Genomic DNA, 19,305 nt, shown 5'->3' with positions numbered 1-19,305 from the left:
TGCAGCTCCTGTGTTACTTTCCCTAGCTATTGAAAATTAAATGTCATGTACAACAACTCACTCACCATTACTTAATTGCATGTGGAAAATGTGTCTGGTATGAAAGCTCCAGAGGCAAAAGTCGAACGTATGAAACTGAAGCCCGAGCCCAGATTAGTGCTGCGGGGCAGCTCCTCGTGGACCTGCCCTGCTGCGCAGCAGAGCTGCGACGAAGGGTGCTACCTAACGCATGGTTCCCCTTGGATGTGGAAATCCCCAGGGTGTTTTGTATCGTATTTAAGTACAAAGGCCACGTAAGTTCTTACCCATAATTTCCGTTTTTCAGATTGTCTGTGAATAAGTAGTTTGGAAGGCAAGAAGCTGTCATAATGATCCTCATTAACAGGGAGAAATACTGTAGCCGTTGGATAAGTCTCGGCACTGTCTCTAGGGCTAAAAAAAAAAGAAAATTAAAAAAAAATCACTTTTTGAATGCTGCTGTTCAGGTTATAAACTTATGTCTTCAGATTTCCAAAGAACATTCGTCTTGTCACTGCTCCTTGCCATCCGTTAGAGCACACTGACAGCTGATGGGTCTCTTCTCCTGACCTGAGCAGCCGTGCAATAGCGATGGGAAGCAGTGCTCTCCGCTGGGAGAATGTCATGAGTAACTAGAGCACTGGCTGCAACACAGGAAAAGCTGCTCGTAGTAGAAGAGGTGTTTCAAAATTTCACCAATACGTTTTTAGGCCATGGGTCTTACAGGTGAATTTTAAGGAGAAAGGACAATATTTTTCCTTTCTCGTACAAAACGTTTTCCATGAGCCTATTCTATCTTGGTGCTTCAACTTCCTAAAACTTAGACCTCAAAATCGGTGGATGTGATTGACTGAAAACATGAACTGAGAGACTGTGCCAGTCCCAGAAGTCTTGTCAGCGATATAGTTTGGTAGGAGAACTTCCATGCTTGCTTTATTGAACAGTTTATTTTAAAACTATGCTATAAAATGGAGATATTGAAATGCCACTGCTTAACGCATTATGGTGCCAGCCCAGCTGAATAGGAAGAGTAACAGGCGTCTTGGATCTTCATCCGTCTTCCCTATGTGCATGTGCAATAGCTTTTCCAGCTGAGAACAAAGTGCTGAGTGCAGCAGACTGTGAGCTCTCCTGGTAGCTTTGCTGCTTGGCTGATTTCAAATATCTTCCTCTCCGCTCTAATGGTGTGGAAAGAGCAGGATACCGTTACATTTGCTCTGCTTTGAAAACGAGGAGGGGCTAGTTGCAAAAGAAAAAATGTTTTCCTCCTCCTGAACGCTGTTACCAGTGTAGCTTCCTTTTATATTGTTAAGGAGAAAAGCTCATACCAAAGGGAAAATGTAATAAATCATTTTATTGCAACTGCAGACTGTTGCCTTCATCTCCAAAAAGTTGACCTGTTGGCCAGAAAGTTGACCTAAATTTCTCCTGAAAAGTTGACCTGAGGGAAAGGAGTTTTTTACAGGCCGAAGAACCGCAGCATAACGTAGCCAAAACCCACGCAGGAGCCACCCAGTAAGGAGTGGCCTCAGCTCACTACAGCAAAATCCGATATACTGCTGGAATTGGGAGGGAACTGGAATCGGTCTTCATGTGCATGAAAATGTTCAGATTCTGATTTCAGCAGTGGAAGACCTGAGTAGGCTATAGTTTTCCGGAAACAAATTATTCTCCAATCTAAAAAAATCCTGAGCTGATCCAGGTGGGACATAAAAACAAAACTGGTGCACCTCTTGGACTGTTTTATTACTGCAAAGTACTCTCTCTGATATCCAGAGGCTCAATGGTAAGCATGCCTCTTCTTCACTATGAAGCAGGAAACGGCATCAAGATTTTCCTATTTCTGCTGTTTCAGTTCATTTTCAGGGCAGGGGGATATTTCCATAAACTCTTTAAGCAGTTACAAAAAAAAAAAAAAAGCCCAGAAATTCAAGCCTTTCTGTGAGAACTAGTTCTGTAATTTCTATCATTAAATAATTTGGTGTTGGTTGGGCCTGAACTTTTTTTTCCTAGGTAAAAAAAATAGAAAAAATAAAAGGTGTCATCAGCCTTCTGATTTTTCCTTATATCCTAACTCAAAACCTGCTCTATAAAAATCTGTTCATGCTTTTTTTTTTTTTTTTTTTTTTTTTTTATATCCAGGTAGTGTTACAATTGCATTCCCACCCTTTCCTGAAATTTTTGCTGGTGAGACATAGTGCAGTAAGTGCCGTGAGAACCATAGATGTCCCTTTATACTTGAAGGCTTCTCCCTCTGGCTTATGAGCATCTCTTCCACCATTAAATTGACAGTGGTTATTTAAAACAGTTGATTTTGGCCAGGTTCCAAAATATAGGTCTGAATGCAGGCCTGTTTCCCGGCGGTCTCATTAGTTACATAAGCTTGTAATAGCATGTAAAAGGTTTGCAGTTACAGTGTCATCACCCCCCCCCCCCCATTCAGTGCATCGTGTGTTTTGTAGCGCTCTGCAGTAACAAATTTGGAGGTATTCAGCCTGCTCACACAACTGAGCAAACAAGCAAAACGATCACCCAGGCACTGTGTGGTTTTCCTGAGAAGAACCGGCTCTATCCAAGTGCTTCCTTTGACTAGTGTTCGGTAACATTTTATCTGGCCTGGGAGTCTTAGAGCTGCTACACTAGCTTCCAAGCTACTGTGGCAAATGCAGGTTGTCTTCTTGGTTTCCAAGTGCCAGAAATAAATAATAATAATTTGGCTGCAATTTTCAGAGGCGCGTAACACATTAATACTAGTGGAAGTCAGTGGGAATAGGATATGTAAAAGCCTTAGTCTCCTATTGAAATTCTTGGTGTGAGTCTCCGATACTGGAAATTGGCCAGGCAGGAATCTGAGAAAGGGGCTTGTTCCTTGCAGGAGTCTCTATGCCCTAGTTCCCAAAATAGAACGGTTTTCATACCCAGTGTACTATTTGTGCATGCATTATAAGTTCATCCTTTCAAGATGCATAATAAAACAATGTAATTAGATTTCACATTTGTAGTAGGAAATCCAGGTTAGATCAGAGTACTCTTTTAGAGTAAGAATTTTATGATTCAGCAAATTTGGTGCTTTGTCCATGCTCAGTTAACTGCCTTTAATCTATTTTGGTGCTTCAGTGTTGGTATAATAAGCAGAGGAAATATGGTTTGAATGCTTGCATCAAAGTGAACATGATTGATTTCGAACCATTTCAAACTGAGTTCAGTCCTGTGATTCATTCTTTGGTATACTTTTTTTCTCTTAAAAGAAAATGATGTCTTATACTGTCTTGAAACATGAGAAATGCTCTAAGAATAAAATACTGTAGGATTTTGCCCATTTAAGTACCATCTGTTAACTGTCCAGTCATTTTCCCACACTGCAGTCATTAAGTTACTTTATCACTGCTTGTGATGATGGAATTGTAGATTCTGAGTGAAGTCCACAATTCTCGGTCACTTTAGCCCTCCCTCCATTTCTAGGTGTAATTGTAAAGACCAATCACTTGTTATTTATGGTGACATGCAGAGGAGAGATCGTTGCGTTTTGTCCGAGGATGGGTAAAGTGAGGACAGTGGCTAGAAGATTGGGCTAGTTCACAGTGAAAGGAGAAAATTCACAGTGCTGTTTAACGTTGCTATGACTTTTTCACTGAATTGTCACTCTACTTTTAGAGCCTCTGTAAGTAATCTTGTTGTATACCAGGAATCGAGACATTTTCATGCTTTGGAAATAATTTTTGCTTTAAATTCATTCTAGATTGCCTAATTGGTTGTGTTTTAATAGCATAAGCTCTCTTTTTCAGTTGCTTTGACTGGGTTCTTTCATGTGGGAAAGCTTTGAAAATAAGCTCTGGCCAGCCACTTTATATACAAGCTGGAAATTCTTTTCCTGTTTTCTGCAGAGCTGTTTCCTTACTGCAGTACATATGTGTGAACAAGTCCACGGTCGAGGAAGTTAAGTAATTGGTCTCTCTCAAACCTTTCATGACCTAAAGTGCAGGTTAAGTGAACATTAAATTACATATTTAAAGTCTGTGTATTCATTTGGTTCTTATATAGTTAACGGTGAGTGGAGGGGAAGTGAAGAACAAGACTGTTCCTGCTGTTAGCAGGAAAGATTTTYCCAGGTGATGTACAATACAAAGGTCTTGTCTTGACCCATCTGAAGCAAAAATTCTGTGTGCCTTTCCAATGTTCATCTTTCCTGCAGCTCTTCTTCTCCAAATAAGCTTTTATAGGAAAACAAAGATGAGAAAATAGGAAATCTTGGCCTGACTTTTTTTTTTCCTTGCTGAAAACGCAGGAAGTGGACAACGTGGGTTTGTCAATAATCTGCAGGGCTTTGTGCAGCCTGGTAAACAGCCAAAATCCTTGGGAGTCGTAAGGTTACGGGGCAAACATTGTTCAGTTCCTTGCTCTTGAAGTCTGTTCTAACTAAAATATCATGCAACTGCACGCGAGGTATCGGTTTTTGCTCCTGATTCTTGATGTATTTTATATTCCCAAAGAGCAGCCACAGACCCCTGCAAAGCTGTTGCAAAATGATCTTTTTTGGGTTGATGAATTGTGTAGTTGCAGATAGCTTGACAGGAGGTCCGTCTCCCTTACCTTAACCATCTAGACATTATCTAGTCTTTTTCTGTGATCAGTGAACAGCTGGCAGGAACCTCCATAGGGCGGTTCAGTTCATCCCACACTAAATTAGGTCACTTAGGTGCTGGGGTGAATTGCCCTTTGCAGTTGTCTTGTTTTTGTACTGGCTATAGAGGAAGTTTGGAGACTGTCTTAGCCGAGATGCTCAGTGTTAGACAGGTGAAGTTAGGCAAGATCAATCTCATTCATATGCTCAACAAGAATTTTATTTGCTTAGTGTTACATGATAGTGGCAGCTATAACCATCACAAACCTGAGAGACTTAGGGGTAATTAAAGTGGAAAACAGAAAAAGTCCTTGAAGGAAGGCAGGAAACCTGAAAGAAAGAATTACAAATATAAGAGGCGGTTGAGCAAGTAAAATACCTGAATTTGGCTGAGGCAGTGTCTTCTGGTTAGCATCTTTGGAAAGATAACTTTCTGAAATGCTTCAGAGCTGGACGTGTTTCACACGACAGCAGTGCGTGAGATTTCCCCAAAGTGCTCCGGACAGCTTTCGGGGAAGTGCAGCGCAGCATGTGCAGGGCAAAGTCAGCTGAAGCCTTGCAGCAGACACCTTCACCCGCCCTTCAGGCTCACTTGCAGACCATGCGGAATGAGAAATCCCTTGAGATTTATATTTGCATAGTGATCTCTGCAGGCTTTTTTGTGCCGCGTGTTTGTGCGAGTTGATTATTAGTCAGTAATAGCAATACTGCTGCAAGTTTCCCTGTCACTGGAGGTTGTTGGCTGGAGCAAAACTTGCAGAAGTTTTCTCTCTCCAGTCRGTGATAAAGGGAGGGGAATGTCCAGAGGTTCTGTTTAGAGTAGAAAGGAAGACAAATGTAGTGAAGTACAGCAATTTAAGCAAATAAATCTGAGATCGTATGAGCTTTTCTAAACTTGAGAGGGTCTCTGCCACGTAGGCATTTATTGCTTTGCTCTTGCTCCCTGTTTCCCTTTGCAATGAGGAAAGTTTCTTGTTTCCTCAGGATTGAGCTCCATTTACTCATGTCGGTACAACCAACATCGCCAACCAGATCTCACACCCATTTTCCCTTAGAAATTCATCCTGAGAGGTCACAAGCAATGAAAGTATTTGCGGGAGGACCCACTGCCTCCAAGTGAGTAAATCCCTGCTGGGTTTGTACGTAGCTGATGAAACACGAACAGCTCTCTTGTACGTGAGCTCAGCAGGGCGGTGGACTGCCGTCCCAGTTGTGGTGTAGACTGGCAGGAGAGCTGGACCAAGAGCAGCGCGCRCTTACCGCTTTTGCAGAGCAGCAGAGGGGCAGCGTCGGCACTGCCCGCTGCACAAATTGCGCTGTGCGCTGCTTCGGCCTTGCAAGCCTGCCGCTGTGTCCTGGCTCCGAAGGGTTCGGRCACACAGCTGCGAGCGATATCGAACACTGGCAACTGAGAGCAGCTTTCTCGGAGGTTATGGTGTAGCAGCTATTGGCAAACATATTGAATGTTCRTTTGCGGTCACTCTAATTTGAATATGTTCAGACTTCTAAGCTGGTTCTTTTCATTGTAAATAAATTAATGTTTTAGTCGACGACACTTGTAGAAGTGGAGAGCAAAAAGAGCAATTTATTATTAGATCTGTCACTTTAAAATATGTTCCCGCTTTGATACTGCTTTGAAGCAGGCCCCTTTGAAGCAGCATTGAAGTATTTAAATATGTATGAGTCCAAGCAGGGGGAGATTACAAGTTGTGGCATTTTGTAACCTTGTGGTTTGGGGGGTTTATTTATTTATTTATTTATTTATTTATTTTGGGGGGGCTTTTTTCCTGGGGCATGACTGTAAGTTTTTATTGTACAGAATAAAAATGTCCCTCCATTTAAAACTGCATAAAAACGTTAGCCTGATGATGGGGAAAACCATTGTGTGTGTATATACACAGTAGAACCTAGTGTAAATAATTAGGTACGTTGCACTTTGTAATGCAGATGGCGAAGCCTAGGAGTGGCAGTTTTTAGAAAGATATTTCTTACAAAGGTTTATACACGCCTTGTTATTTTCAAGTTTGCTCCTACCTGCAAGTTATGCAGCCTGCATGGGAAGCTGCAGAAGCGTTGTCCGTTTTCATGAGGTTTGTACTTCGTGTAGAGCCTTGTCAGAAAAATCTCTGTAGTTGGCCAAAAGTTGCTAGGTCTCTTGGACACCTTAGATTTGCTGGCTTATTCTTACAGGTCAGAAAGCAACATGAGATCGGTATCTCATGAAGATAAAAGAGGAAGAAAAGTGTCCTTGCCTATAACGTTTTACACCGTAAAATGAGATGCGCTTGAATTGTGAAGTGCAGATGAAACACGTGTGTTTGATTCTCTGAAATCTTCTTAGATTTCTTCCTGGCCCTCTGCAAGCGTGTTTCTGTATCGCTGGCCACGGTAGCTCTGATCTTAGCGTTGTTCCTGGCTGTTGCAAGGCTTTGAGCAGGGCCAAGAGGAGAGGCTGAGAGCAAGCACAGCAATGATCGGTTTGTTTGAACTGTATGGCTGTTTGGTTGAAGATAAGTAAATGAATTCCCCAGCCTTTACATGCAGGATTTATCACTTCAAATGCCTGTGATTTAATTTCCCATCCTCTGCTCTGCTGAGAGCTATTGATTTATAGTGTTGTCTTTCAGTGATCAGGATATACTAGCTTCATGCGTTTAACTCTTCAGAGTTAGAATAAGACTTTTTTCTTCCAGACATTTCCATTAAGTGCTTTTAAACACATACTAGTCTAATATTTTATTCCAAAAATTAAAGAGGGGGGGGAAAAAGTGCTTATGGTAAAGTAACCTGAAAGATAGGTGGGACCAAAAATCAAACCCAGCAGACCCCTTGCGTGAGAAGTCAGGTCCTTTCATCTCAAGCTCTGCTTTCACAAAGTGGCAGCATTATCGCTTCCTCCTCCCGCTTCTTTGGGTGAGCAGAGGCCRGGTGGCATTACTGAATCTTTAGCAAACTGGGGTTTGCATCATATTCCTGGCCTCTGTGTTCTGTGATAGTAGCTTGCCCAAGAAATAAAAAGGTGTGTTAATACAGTTTTCGATGCAAAATTTGGAGTCTCTTTCGTATCTCATACATTGCAACAATATTACATAAGTCATATTTTACTTAGTTTGATTTTATAAAGGCCAAAAAATGCAGAGCTAATTTCACAAGCCAAATAACTGTAAATGGCATTTGAATAAAAAACATTAGCAAGGCAGAATGGTATTTAATAATTAAAAAAAAAAAAAAAAGCCTTTGAAAGTTTGTTACAAAGTAATTAGAAACTTGCTTGGGAATGCACGTTAAAGAGGAAGGAAGAAGATGCCATACCTAGTAAGCATCTTTAAAAAATACTGAGTTTATACATAGGGGGAATTGATGTTCATCACTCTTTTTTCTTCCTACGTTTTCTAAAAATTCTTCCAAGTTTTTATATTGGGTCTTTTAGAGAAGACCCCAAGAAATATAAACAAAAAAGAAAAAGCAAGCTATTTTGGTAAAACAGGTAGTACATCTATTCTAATACATGTTTCAGCAATGTGTACGTTAGACAAGTATAAAGAAGCTATTAATGAACGTAGACAATATTAGAGGAAGCTACCTAAGTATTAGCGCACAGAGGTCTTGCAACACCTTCCAGCAGGAGCAGTGGAGCCAAGACCCCCGCTTTACTGCAGACCTCCGTAAAGGTTGCATGATGTGGCAGCTGTGACTATAAAGATGACTAAGCTGAGTGATTTAAAAGCCAGTTTTAATATTACTTTCTTAAATGTTAGACTTGAAGGACTTCCTTTCTGAAGAAACTTCAAAATATGTAATATTAGAAGAAAATGAAATACGTATATAATTCTAAAAAATGTGTTTTAACTTCCTATGTTTTATTCCTTTAATTGTCCACTTATTCAAACATATTTTGGACATAATGGTGGGCATCGCCTGTATCTACCTTCTGTATTTAGCACGGGTGTCCTGAATTGTTCCTCCTGGGACGCTTTYTTCACCCTGTTGATGTATAGGGACATAAGCTCCAAATTCATCCTCTGACAATCCACACTAAATTAGATTTCCAAAGTATACAATATTAGTGTTTCCCAGAGGAAACTACTGTGGTCCCAAGAAGTGATATAATCTGTTTAGTAGCAAAGAACACTAGCAAAAATGAAGCACTTTTCTAAGCTCATACTTTTGGTAAGAAACAGTTTATTTTTACCCTGGTAATAGTATTTTCTTAATGGGCAAAAACAACTCAAAAGAAAAGTTTGGCCATTATGGTTTAGTGTGTAAAATTTTGCTTTTTGTTTTACAGAAATGAAGATGCAGTCAATCAGATGGCTGTTACTCCTTTCCCATTACCTTCCAGCTCTCACTCTTCTGTTGAGGTAAGGTTGGTGTTTTTTTTTTTTTTTAATTAGGGTTTGCTAAATTAGATAGATTAATCATAATTAGCAGTTCATTATAAATTCAAGCACCTTGTCTAATTAAACCCTGAATCATAAAATGCTTTGGGTAGCAACTTGACCCAATAGGTGTGTTTCCCCCCATCTCTTTTTTTTATTGTTCTCATCATTACTGAAAGTTGGCATGGTACTAAGTGGCAGGCATTAAAGTGTTTATTGCCATACAGGGGGAAAACAAGTCTCTGAATGAAAACCTGTTTCATTTTCAGGTGGTTGGAGTAGTTGAGGTGAGGATCTTTTGCCTGGAATGTGGATATCTTCCTACAGAACAGAAATGAGCATTTTTCAGGGGAAGGCTCACGCCTTGTCCATTCCAGCTCCCCAGGGCAAGATTATCTTCCTCTCTGCGTCCATAAGAAAGAATTAGGGGGACCAGCAGCTTAGCCCCGTGCCCCAGGAGCAGATGAGAGCTGTTTAGGCAAGGAGCTCTCGTGCACAGTATTGCAGTAGACAGTCATCCAACACAAAAGCTTCCTCGGTGTGGGGATGTTGTTGCAGTTGCTGTCTCAGCTCCAGTGTCGCCTGATTGCTCTCTTGTGCATCATGAATCCCTGCAGTGTCACCACGTTGTTGTTATTCTGACATCCCGATATAGTGTAACGAAATTTTCTAGATAAAGCACATGGTTAGCTTGGCTGTTGCTTTTTAATTCTATTTCTATTTGAGCTAATAAAGCAAAACATGTTTTATAATTCAGTTGGGGTTTAGGCTTGCCTTGAATTGATAAATTCAGGGGCGTTAGACTCCTGATATTTCAGTAAGCATTACTGTTATCCCACAACACTGTGCTCCTGTAGGTAATGCTGGGTGAATCTCCTGGTGGCATGCTCGCTAGCGCTTTAACGTTGATGGCTATTCCTATACAGCTATAGCTGCATTCAAGACTTGCGCTGTGCAGTGCTTGATTCCAAGTAATTTTTAGATACAGCTGTGGCTTTTTTTTCTCCCCCCATAAAAGCAACATATTCCAAGGGGAAGCTGCTGCTGCTCGGTTCAACTCACTCTATGATTTACACAGCCCAAGTTCAATCTTTGATGCTTTAATCCCTACTTTTCTTCCCAACTTTGTTTAGTATTTGTGTCTTCACAATGTGCCGCAAAGCTTTAGTTAGTCGTGTTCTGTTCTGTGGTCGACTGCCTGTAGTTGCAATCTCCCGGCACGCAGAAAACAGACTTCAGTCTCATGGGCTGCCTTTGCCTTGCAAGGTAGTCACTCGTCGGTTGAGCTTCACAGGGTAGTGGAAAGCTCTCACCATTTGTGCTCTGTCTGTTTCTTGAGCAAATGCAGGTTTTGACTTCTAGTTATCTTCTTTTTTTTTTTTTTTGGTCTTAACCTGTAAAATGAATGTAACCAAACGATACCATCAGCGCATAGAAATTGAAATAGCTTTTCCTTTGCCAACTGTTCACATCTTTTAAAAAAAAAATACTGACTGTGCCTTATATCCTGAAAAATTGAATAAATACTTAATGTGTATTACTTACACTATACATGAAAGGTGTCAGATCATAAAAAATAGCCAGCTAATTTAACAGAATGTTAGGGTGCTGTAATTACCATATGCTGTTATGTTAATTTTCTTCAGCTTAAGTCTTTATCTTGATTAAGTTATTTTAATATGGAAAATGCTAAACAGTAAATATTCCGTAAAACAGAGACAAGTCTTGTTTTGTTACACAGAGCTGTTGGACAGAATGGGACTACAATTTGGTGTAATACTATGGCAAAGCACCAAAAACAGAGTATGTAATTCATTAGTCTAAAAGCTCTGTTTTCGGGAAGTTTCAGCGATCAGAAAGCTGCCTCTTCCATAATGTGTCTCATTAATGGAGCGCAGCACTCTGTTGCAGTACTGAACAGCGTGAACCTTCTCCAGAAAAGAGAAGTAGTTGGTCTCCTCAGATGGTGATTGGGACACCGATTGCATAATTCCCATTTCATTTCCCAGTTCATTTCTGGAAGTGAAGATCTTGAAATTTGGTGTCATAGAAAGTCCATTTTGCTTTGCAAGAGAGAAAGCTCCAGATTTAGATCAAAGGTTTTAAATTCTAACTCAGCCACTTCCCTGAAAATATGCTTTTTTCCTATCTTAACGTTGATTGTTGATATGGGAAGGAAACCATTTTTCTTGCAAACATACGCTTCTTAAGTATGTCCTAGTTATTATGTAGAGAAAATACCAGAAAATCCTGAGCAGACAAGCTTTTCTGTTTAGTATGGGGCTATTTTATGTTTTAGGGGCCGTTCTTGTTGGGATTCCTGTACAGAAAGAGAAAGGCTTGATTCCCCCTGGGTCATAATCTCCTCCTGCAGCAGTGGCATAGGCGTGGTGGACCTGTTCAAAGCCAGACCTTGGGCACAAGGAAGCTCTGTAGCACCTGTTATAGAAAATACTTGTCTTTCAGCTTACTTGTTTCATTTGTTGGTTCTCCAGTAGTTGTCCTTGCATGTTGTTTGCAGTATTCTCACAGTAATGTGCAGAAGTGCTTGAATCTTGTAGCTGCATTTACACTTGAAGCTGAGGCTCGTGCTCCGGTGCTGGCGTAAGCCTGCCCGGCTTGGTGGCCATGGGCTGTAACCTGGCTCTAACCAGGCCTTAGCTATTGCTCCAGGGGAAGAGCACTCAGTCCTGCTGGTACCAACCCACTCGGGTTCGGTTGTCACAGTTCGCAGGAATTAGTCCACCTTGAAAGTTGGCCCAGATCTGCTCCTACCTGTTAGCACTGGACTGCCTTGTGATACTTCGGGCTGGCCAAGTGGAGACTGAGTCTGTCTTACAAAACTTGCATTGCTTATTTGACTCCTGACGTCAGGGTGCTTTAATTGTAGGGGTTTTTTTTTTTTGATTCTTCATGCTGATACTTGTTTAAGAAAAGGTGCAAGTTGTCTAATTTTATCTTTAGCTACTATGGGGGATCATAGCTCTGTTTAAAAGCTGGCATCAATCCTTTCTACCAGGATCATGGTGGCACTGAACCTGCAAACAGCAAAGACGACACCAGCTTGGAAGTTGTCATGAAAAGCTTGACTGATGAGGAATCCATCAAAGCTGTAAGTGGCTTTAAAGCAGTATTTAATTATGATCAGAGCTTAGAAGATGCAGACTTGTTGGCTTGATTTGTTTTCTATCTGCCTTTATGTTGGCGTACTACAACACATTTTTGTAGACTTATATCCAGTACATATAAGTAAGAGGAGAATCAAGCTTTTAGCTTTATATACGTGCACAGTTCTCTTCACATGTTTTCATGAAATTAAGAAGTCAGTATAATTTGTTAAAATGTTGAGATGAGAGTTTGTATGTAGTGTTATGGCCCTCTTCTGACTCTGTTCCAGTGAGGAGTTTCAGTTTTCACTCTTGCCATCGGTGTGTGACAAACTTCAGAAAAAAGTGGGGTCTGTAAATCATATTCTTATTTATATTCATAGCTTCATAAATTCTAAGGCCAAAATGGCTATTATCATAATCTAGTCTTGCCTCCTGAGTAAGAGCTATAGAGTTTCCCTCAGTAATTTCTGCGTCAAGCCAATAACTTCTTGTTTAATGTGGTACTGTCAATGTGCCCTGTAATAAATACTGAACTTCTCATTGATTCAGATGAGGTTTTTTGTTGTTTAGTATGTCAGGATTGTGCATTATCAGAAATCTGAAAGCCCTTTAGGGTATAGCTTTAATCTCTCTTTTTGGACTCTATGTTTAAAGTTTAAAATGGAAAACTACTAATATGCTGAAGACTGACTACCACAGAGGTGCATAAAATTTGCTGAGACAATCTTTTTCCCCAGCAGTCTACTTTTTTTTCAAGGAGTGCATTAGATGAGACTTGCTGTGCATGTACAGTTTGTGTGTGCACTCTTCAGCAAAGGAAACCTGACATTTTTGGACTTTTTTCTTAGATCTCTTCTTTCTGCTCCATCAAGTCTTTTGCAAAGACTGTCCTGGGTATTGTGAATATGAGCTGAATGTGTGTGATATCCTATCACTAGTAAGCATTTAATTGACAAGTCCATGAAATCCAAAAACTAGAAAGTGTTGCATGGTATTCAAGCACTAGAATTAACCACCCATGTACAACTGATTTGTTTGTGTTCTTGATGGATTACAATAAAAGTTGACTATTTGTACTGGGATTTGTAGCCTTGTGCAGAAACGTCCTTTGATGGGCTTGAAGATAAATGAATCGGAGCTTTATAGTATGCATTTGCAGGTATAATTTACCTGCTTTTGCTACTCTTCTTGCTCAACTTGCCAAGAAATTTTTTAAGGGTTACAAGGTAATATGAAAAAGTGCACAAAGTCTCAGGTGGATAAAAAGATAGAAAATATATTGCACAAAAAGAGTCACAGTGTAGGATATGGTGCTGTGCAGTTTTTTTGAATAGTGGAAGCATGAATTTAATGAAAAAAAACAAACCTAAGATAGGTGTGGAGGGAACATGTTACTGGAACAACATGGAAGGCAGAATTTATTGGCCACTCCTTTTGGACTTGATGAAGCAAGAAAGAAGGGAACAGTGGAGTCAGAGGGTAGAAGTTACAGTATTTTAGACTGAAAGTTAAAATAATAATAAAAAATTAAAACTTTGACAGTAAGAGTTGTCCAAAATAGGACAATGGCAGAAAGATAACAGAAGACTGGGGCATGTATTTGTTGAGAAACTCCATGTGGGGAAAATATCAGTAACACGGTATACCAGTATAATACCAGTAACTTAGTATGGACAATGGGAAAGAAAAACTCTCTCATCTTTCCACTTAGATTTTTCCTATGACATCAAATAGCTGTTAGTTTGCTTTCACGAGTAGATACCAGAAACTTAACAGCTAGGAAGGGGATTTAGAAGAGAATTTGAATGCCTGTAGATCCAACCACTCATTCCCTGATGGTTTCAGATGGGCCAATTCTTAATTTAGAGGCATAAATGGATGCAAAATAGTGGAACACCTAGCTTCATAATTTCAGAGATTTATTTCAATCAGAATTTTCAAATTAGATGGCTGACTTTGGCAATTATCTGTAGGAAGGGTGTCTTATTTTTGGAAACGGTGGTATAATTTGGTTGTAATCAGTCCCTTCTGACCAGAAGGATATGGGTTTGTGGTTGTATCAGCACTGAGACTTTAACACTGCAGTGTGGCACAGGGGAACATGTTATTTTGGGGAGAAGAGATTTCTGTTGTCATCTTTTAGTGACTGTTGAGGCAAGAGAAAACAGTGCCTTGTTTTTCAGGGCCTGATGGTTGCTACTAGAGTCTAATGCTACTTCACCATTGTTATTGAATTTCTTAGTAATATGTCATGGGAGATTTGGAATATAAAAGTCAACATGTAAGATCAAGTTCACTGAATAAATAAAAAATATGTGCTTATCAGCAAAAATCTTCCACAAGTGCGTACGCTTCAAAGCATGGACAGGTTGTCTGACCCAAGCGACAGCTGTAATAAAAAATTCAGATCATTTTGAATCCGTTTGTTCCTGATAAATTTGTCAGTCTGTCCCAAGATACTTGCCGTTGTCACTTCATCATTTGATAAAGTATAAAGTTATGTGATGGACATCATCGTAGACTTGGATGATAACGGGGGGAAAGAAAACAGCTCTCTTCCTGACCTGGAGCCGATGCAAGCATTAGGCAACATATGCACGCTTCTTAGCTGATGTTTGAGGTGACCATGGTTTTCTGAGGATTTTAGCTATCTTAGTTTCTATAAGATGTTGCTGGAAAACAATTGATGCATGGAGGCTTTTTAAAAATCTGATAAGTGATACTCTCAGAACTTTTATCTTTACTAAGATGAAAATGATTTGGGTGGTAATTGAATGTGCTCGTAAACACCTTGCATCGTTAGCGTCCTGGCAGAGAGTCTTCATAATTCGGTGTCCTGTAGGCAGGATAATTAAACTGATGTTGGATATGTGAGAACAGGTTCATTTTCTGTAACCTACTTGAACTTGGAACAATAATCTGTTTTAGCACAGATGGAAAACATGTCCTTGAAGCAGCAGCAAATAGGAGAGACTTTTTGAAAATGCTTTTGGATGCATTTGAGGGAATCGAATTAGATTAAACCAGTCAGGTCACAGGCCTATGACAAACGCTGAGTGTACAATTCAGTGCTTGAGGGATTAGAAATCTTTTACTTTGCCCAGGTACCTCCAACATAGTCTGGGTGTAAATGGAGAGGATTAAATGGTTTTAAAGGTGCTGTTCAGTGCTCRCTGGATGTGCAAGATGAAGTTTCAGAGTTTAGTCACGTATCAGAATCAAAAAAAAATAAGATATGAAATAATTTTTCATTGTTCATTATAACAATCTCTCATAAAATGAGAAAGCAAATTTTCCATTTCTCTTCTAACCCTTCTGATAATACAGTGAGATCGCTTTATCTGATTTTCTTGCTATCCAGACAGATAACAGTTATAGTTAGAGCAAGCTTGGAGTATAAAAGAAAAAAATGCAGGAAAAAAGCCTTTGGGGCTGGGAGATTTAATTTCATAAAACTTCAGGAAACAAGGCCAGTATTTTCAAGCTTGGTTACTTAAAATTTAATATAGTTTTTTTTTTAAATGTATGATCTGTCATCTTAATGAGAAATTCTTCTGAGATGCTGAACATCACTGTTGTCTTTTGAAGTTAGGTACGCAACATTTCTGCAAGCTAGGATATTAGGTTTTGGGTTGTTTTTTTTTACATTGGCAAGATAGCTAAATCTAATATTATGATCAAAGTGGCCTAAGTTTGGCTAAGAGGTAACAGAGGACAGACATCATAACTGCTGTTAGCAGTTGTAGAAATAGGAGAGAAGAATATTCTTTAGTGTATTACACAGATATGGAAGAAAATGAGGATACAAGAGGAGCCTGTGATTGAAGTGCCATTGTTTGAGATATATATAATGAGATGAGATGAAGCATTATAAGCAATTGCTTTATTTAAATGCCGGCAGGATGCTCAGTGCTGCTGAGAACTGCCAGGAGGAGGAGTGGGGACAGGAAAACCAGATGAATTTGAATTTCTTCTGACTATAGGCACTGAAGGGTCTATACAGCTGCCTGTGTGCTGGAAGCTTGACATGTAACTTGGTGTCCTCTCCCACCTCGCGTGGGAGCTCCTGCCCTGCGACACCCCAGGGTCTGCAGGTCCATGTCCTTTAGAGGAATTTGGGTTCCTGATTCCTCAGGAACAACATAGACAATGTGGGATAATCTCCTCCCAAAATCCCTTCCTTATATTGTAAGCTCTCAAAATTTTAGGGTGTGKTTTTTTTAGTAGCTCCTGATATTCCCCAAAATTCCTGTTAATTCTTCTCCAAATTCTTGGCTTCGGCTTATGTTGTGCTGTAAGTGTACTTGTATGATGCAATATCACTGAGTTCAATTAGAACCATCATTTATAATTTTGGTAGATATTTTATTTAATATGATATTTTCAATACACCTAACTCTTTTTTTTAATTTATTTTTTAGGATGTGAAATATAAAGTTGACAAACCAGCATTGGTAGATCAGCAGGAAGTGGAGGAGCAGCTCCCAGAAAATGTATGTGTGTTTAAATTAACTGGTAAGATTTTCTGGGGTCTTGATTCAGTTGAAGATTATGTGATTTATCCTACCAGGTAGTGTTTTTTTAACTGAAGAAACATAAAAATAATTTTCTTGGGGGGAAACTCAAAAATGACTTGCTTCTCTTTAAGCATGTGGAAAAAATCACTCTGGCTAATGTCAAGGATGTTCTTTCCTGTTTAAAAAGAAGAAAAAAAAAAAGAAAAAGTTACAAGTTGCTTGGTCTGAGAGACATGGCAGAGAGATGGAGTTCTGTCCATACTTCTGCATAAGCATTTCTGGAATCACAGTTATCCGGTCTACCCGATTTGCCATTTACTTTTAAAGTGTTTTCTGTTTATTACCTGTTCCTATTACTTGTTTTCCTCCTGTTAACTTGGCAGATTTAGTAGGGTATGATAATCAATAGCTAAGGATGATTTCAACATAATATGCATCTCAGCTATTGATAATTGATCTGTGTTGCTTCTGCTTTGCTTTTAGGTCTTCAACCAGATCAAACAAACAAAATCTTCAACCAAAGTACCGGTCAGCTTACAGGAGATATCCCTGGTGCCAGCACCTACTTATCTTTCTCCAGAGGCAGAAGTCACCAGCCATAGTATGAACAGTTATTTCTTTCAGTACCGTAGTGTATATTTAGTACCTAACATAGGGACTGTTTTTCTCTTTTAGCATCCAGTGGGCTATTACAAGGAAGGGCCAGGCCAGTGCTTTAGTGCACTGATCGTTCCCTTCCATATTGCTGGAGTGATGCCGCTAGTAATATGTGAACTGTTCTGAGGAAAAAAGTGTCACAACTATCTAGTCCTGCCTTTTGCCTTTGAGTAGTTCCTTGCGATATGGTGATATTGTGTACCTGAGATGACTTCACTTCTATGTCTAAATGACAGCTGGTCTTTCTCCAGTGCTGGACGTACTGCAATCTGGAACACTGTCGGTTCCACTGGGATACGGCATCTCCTCATCTTCCCCAAATGCGATATGCTTTGACATTGTGGTCTGAACTGTATAGGTCATATCTGAAGTAAATATTGTCCCAGACATTTAGGAACTCTGTAGTAAGCAGCTCAGAATATTCTTCTATTTTGATTTAGATTTATAAAGGTGAARAGCAAAGTATGAGAATTTAGTTGCTCTCATATGATTTCATTAGCCATTTTTGTTTTCTCATTTAATAGTGTGAGTCACCTCCTTATCTTTTCATGTTCGTAGGCGTCTTTCCACCTCCGATGCCTGTGGATCCAGCGACCTGTCCTATTGTTCCAGGGCAGGAGATGACTATAGAGATATCTAAGGGTCGATCGGGCCTTGGTCTCAGCATCGTTGGAGGGAAAGACACTCCACTGGTGAGTTTCTGTTCAACTAGTATTTATTGTCTATGTTAAAGAATGAGAGAAGAAAGGCAAAGAAAATGTAGAAACTAATGATGCCATTAATCTGTTACTGCTCTAATGAGTTGTTCAGTACAGGGAGGAGCAACAGGCAGCAACAATTTCCAATACTGCATTGATAATTTTGCCTTGTATCAGATCAGTTGTTTTCTATTCCCATTTAAATTGAAATGCTTGTGTTTCAGTGGTGTCTTCTGCTATGGTCATAATTTACAAGTATGTATTCTTTTTTAGCACACGCGAATTAAGAGTTTCAGGCAGGTAAGTTACCAGAAGGACTGGAGTACAAATGAATGTCAGAGAGGTAGAGCTACTTCAGCAAGGTTAACACCAACACCTTGAGAATATAAATGCTTAGTAGGTGTTTAAACAAACTATGATATATGTCCCTGCCAGCAAAAGCCTTCGCTGAGCAGAGGTAAAGCAAAGGTAATCTTTTATTCTTTCCTGTGTCCTTTTGTCTAAGATACTTTTGGTTATGCTGTTTTTAAAAAAAAACTTCAGCTATATTAAAAAGTATCAGTTCAAGTGTAAACTCAGCAAGTTGGTTACGCTAAACCTTTCAGCTCTGCCTCTCTGCTGTTGCCGTTTCCTCTCCACTATTTGTCTAGGGGATGCTGTATTACAGAATGTCAGCTTTTTTATTTTAAAAGTCAGATTCAGTTCCTTCAGTAAACAAGTCCATTGCAGAGATGTCCTTATTGGGTTTTCCTAAATCCCCTGCCACAAAGAGACTTAAGACAGTAGAGTTGCTCTGTAATTTCTTTACATGCAGTTGTTCCTGAAAATATCATGGTAGGTTATCATTAAGCAGTGACGTGCCACCAGTGTAAGCCACTATAAACCTGAAGAAGTTGAAAGGAAGTAATCCTTCTTGAGACTCCCCCCCTCCCAAAAAAAAAAGGGTGGAAGTGGAAGAGAAAAGATCATTTTGTTTTGCAAAGTGTAAGCTCTAACTTGGGTTTACAGTGTTAGAGCTCAAATTGGAAAAGGTTCTGTTTTTTGGTTCTATTTATCCAAGCCTCCAAATAGGTGGGGTCTGGATAAATTGCTCTGTTTCACATGGAGATAGATTTGAGTTATGTCAAAGGATAAAACAGTCTATATGGTTTTCATTCTGTCCGGCCATGCGCTGTTTTGTATCTAGTCCCTTTCTTTATCAGAATCTTCAGAGTTGAGTAAATTCAAGTAAGTAGTTCTGCATTAGTCATCTCTCTGCTTCTTCATTTAACTGGAATTAGAAATAGTACATGGCAGTCGGTCAGA

The 19,305-nt window shown here is 39.7% G+C and overlaps 1 protein-coding gene across 10 annotated transcripts in view; it reads left to right on the top strand.

The window, feature by feature from the left end:
- The window catches only part of PATJ (PATJ, crumbs cell polarity complex component), a 160,577-nt gene that overhangs the window by 107,347 nt on the left and 33,925 nt on the right, over nucleotides 1-19,305 (top strand). For 8 of the 10 annotated variants that reach the window (XM_026074452.1, XM_026074451.1, XM_026074458.1 and 5 more), the window contains 6 exons: nucleotides 8,928-9,000; nucleotides 9,288-9,305; nucleotides 12,038-12,130; nucleotides 16,550-16,621; nucleotides 17,129-17,246; nucleotides 17,861-17,994. In XM_026074452.1, the coding sequence (XP_025930237.1) occupies nucleotides 8,928-9,000; nucleotides 9,288-9,305; nucleotides 12,038-12,130; nucleotides 16,550-16,621; nucleotides 17,129-17,246; nucleotides 17,861-17,994 (508 nt within the window). The remainder of the gene's footprint in view (nucleotides 1-8,927; nucleotides 9,001-9,287; nucleotides 9,306-12,037; nucleotides 12,131-16,549; nucleotides 16,622-17,128; nucleotides 17,247-17,860; nucleotides 17,995-19,305) is intronic. The other 2 variants (XM_026074455.1, XM_026074453.1) reach the window with 1 other exon arrangement.

This window comes from Apteryx rowi, unplaced genomic scaffold (assembly GCF_003343035.1).
Source record: "Apteryx rowi isolate R43461 unplaced genomic scaffold, aptRow1 scaffold_39, whole genome shotgun sequence".
Taxonomy (NCBI): domain Eukaryota; kingdom Metazoa; phylum Chordata; class Aves; order Apterygiformes; family Apterygidae; genus Apteryx; species Apteryx rowi.
The sequence above is the reverse complement of the archived record's forward strand: the minus strand, read 5'-3'. Positions and strand labels throughout refer to the sequence as shown.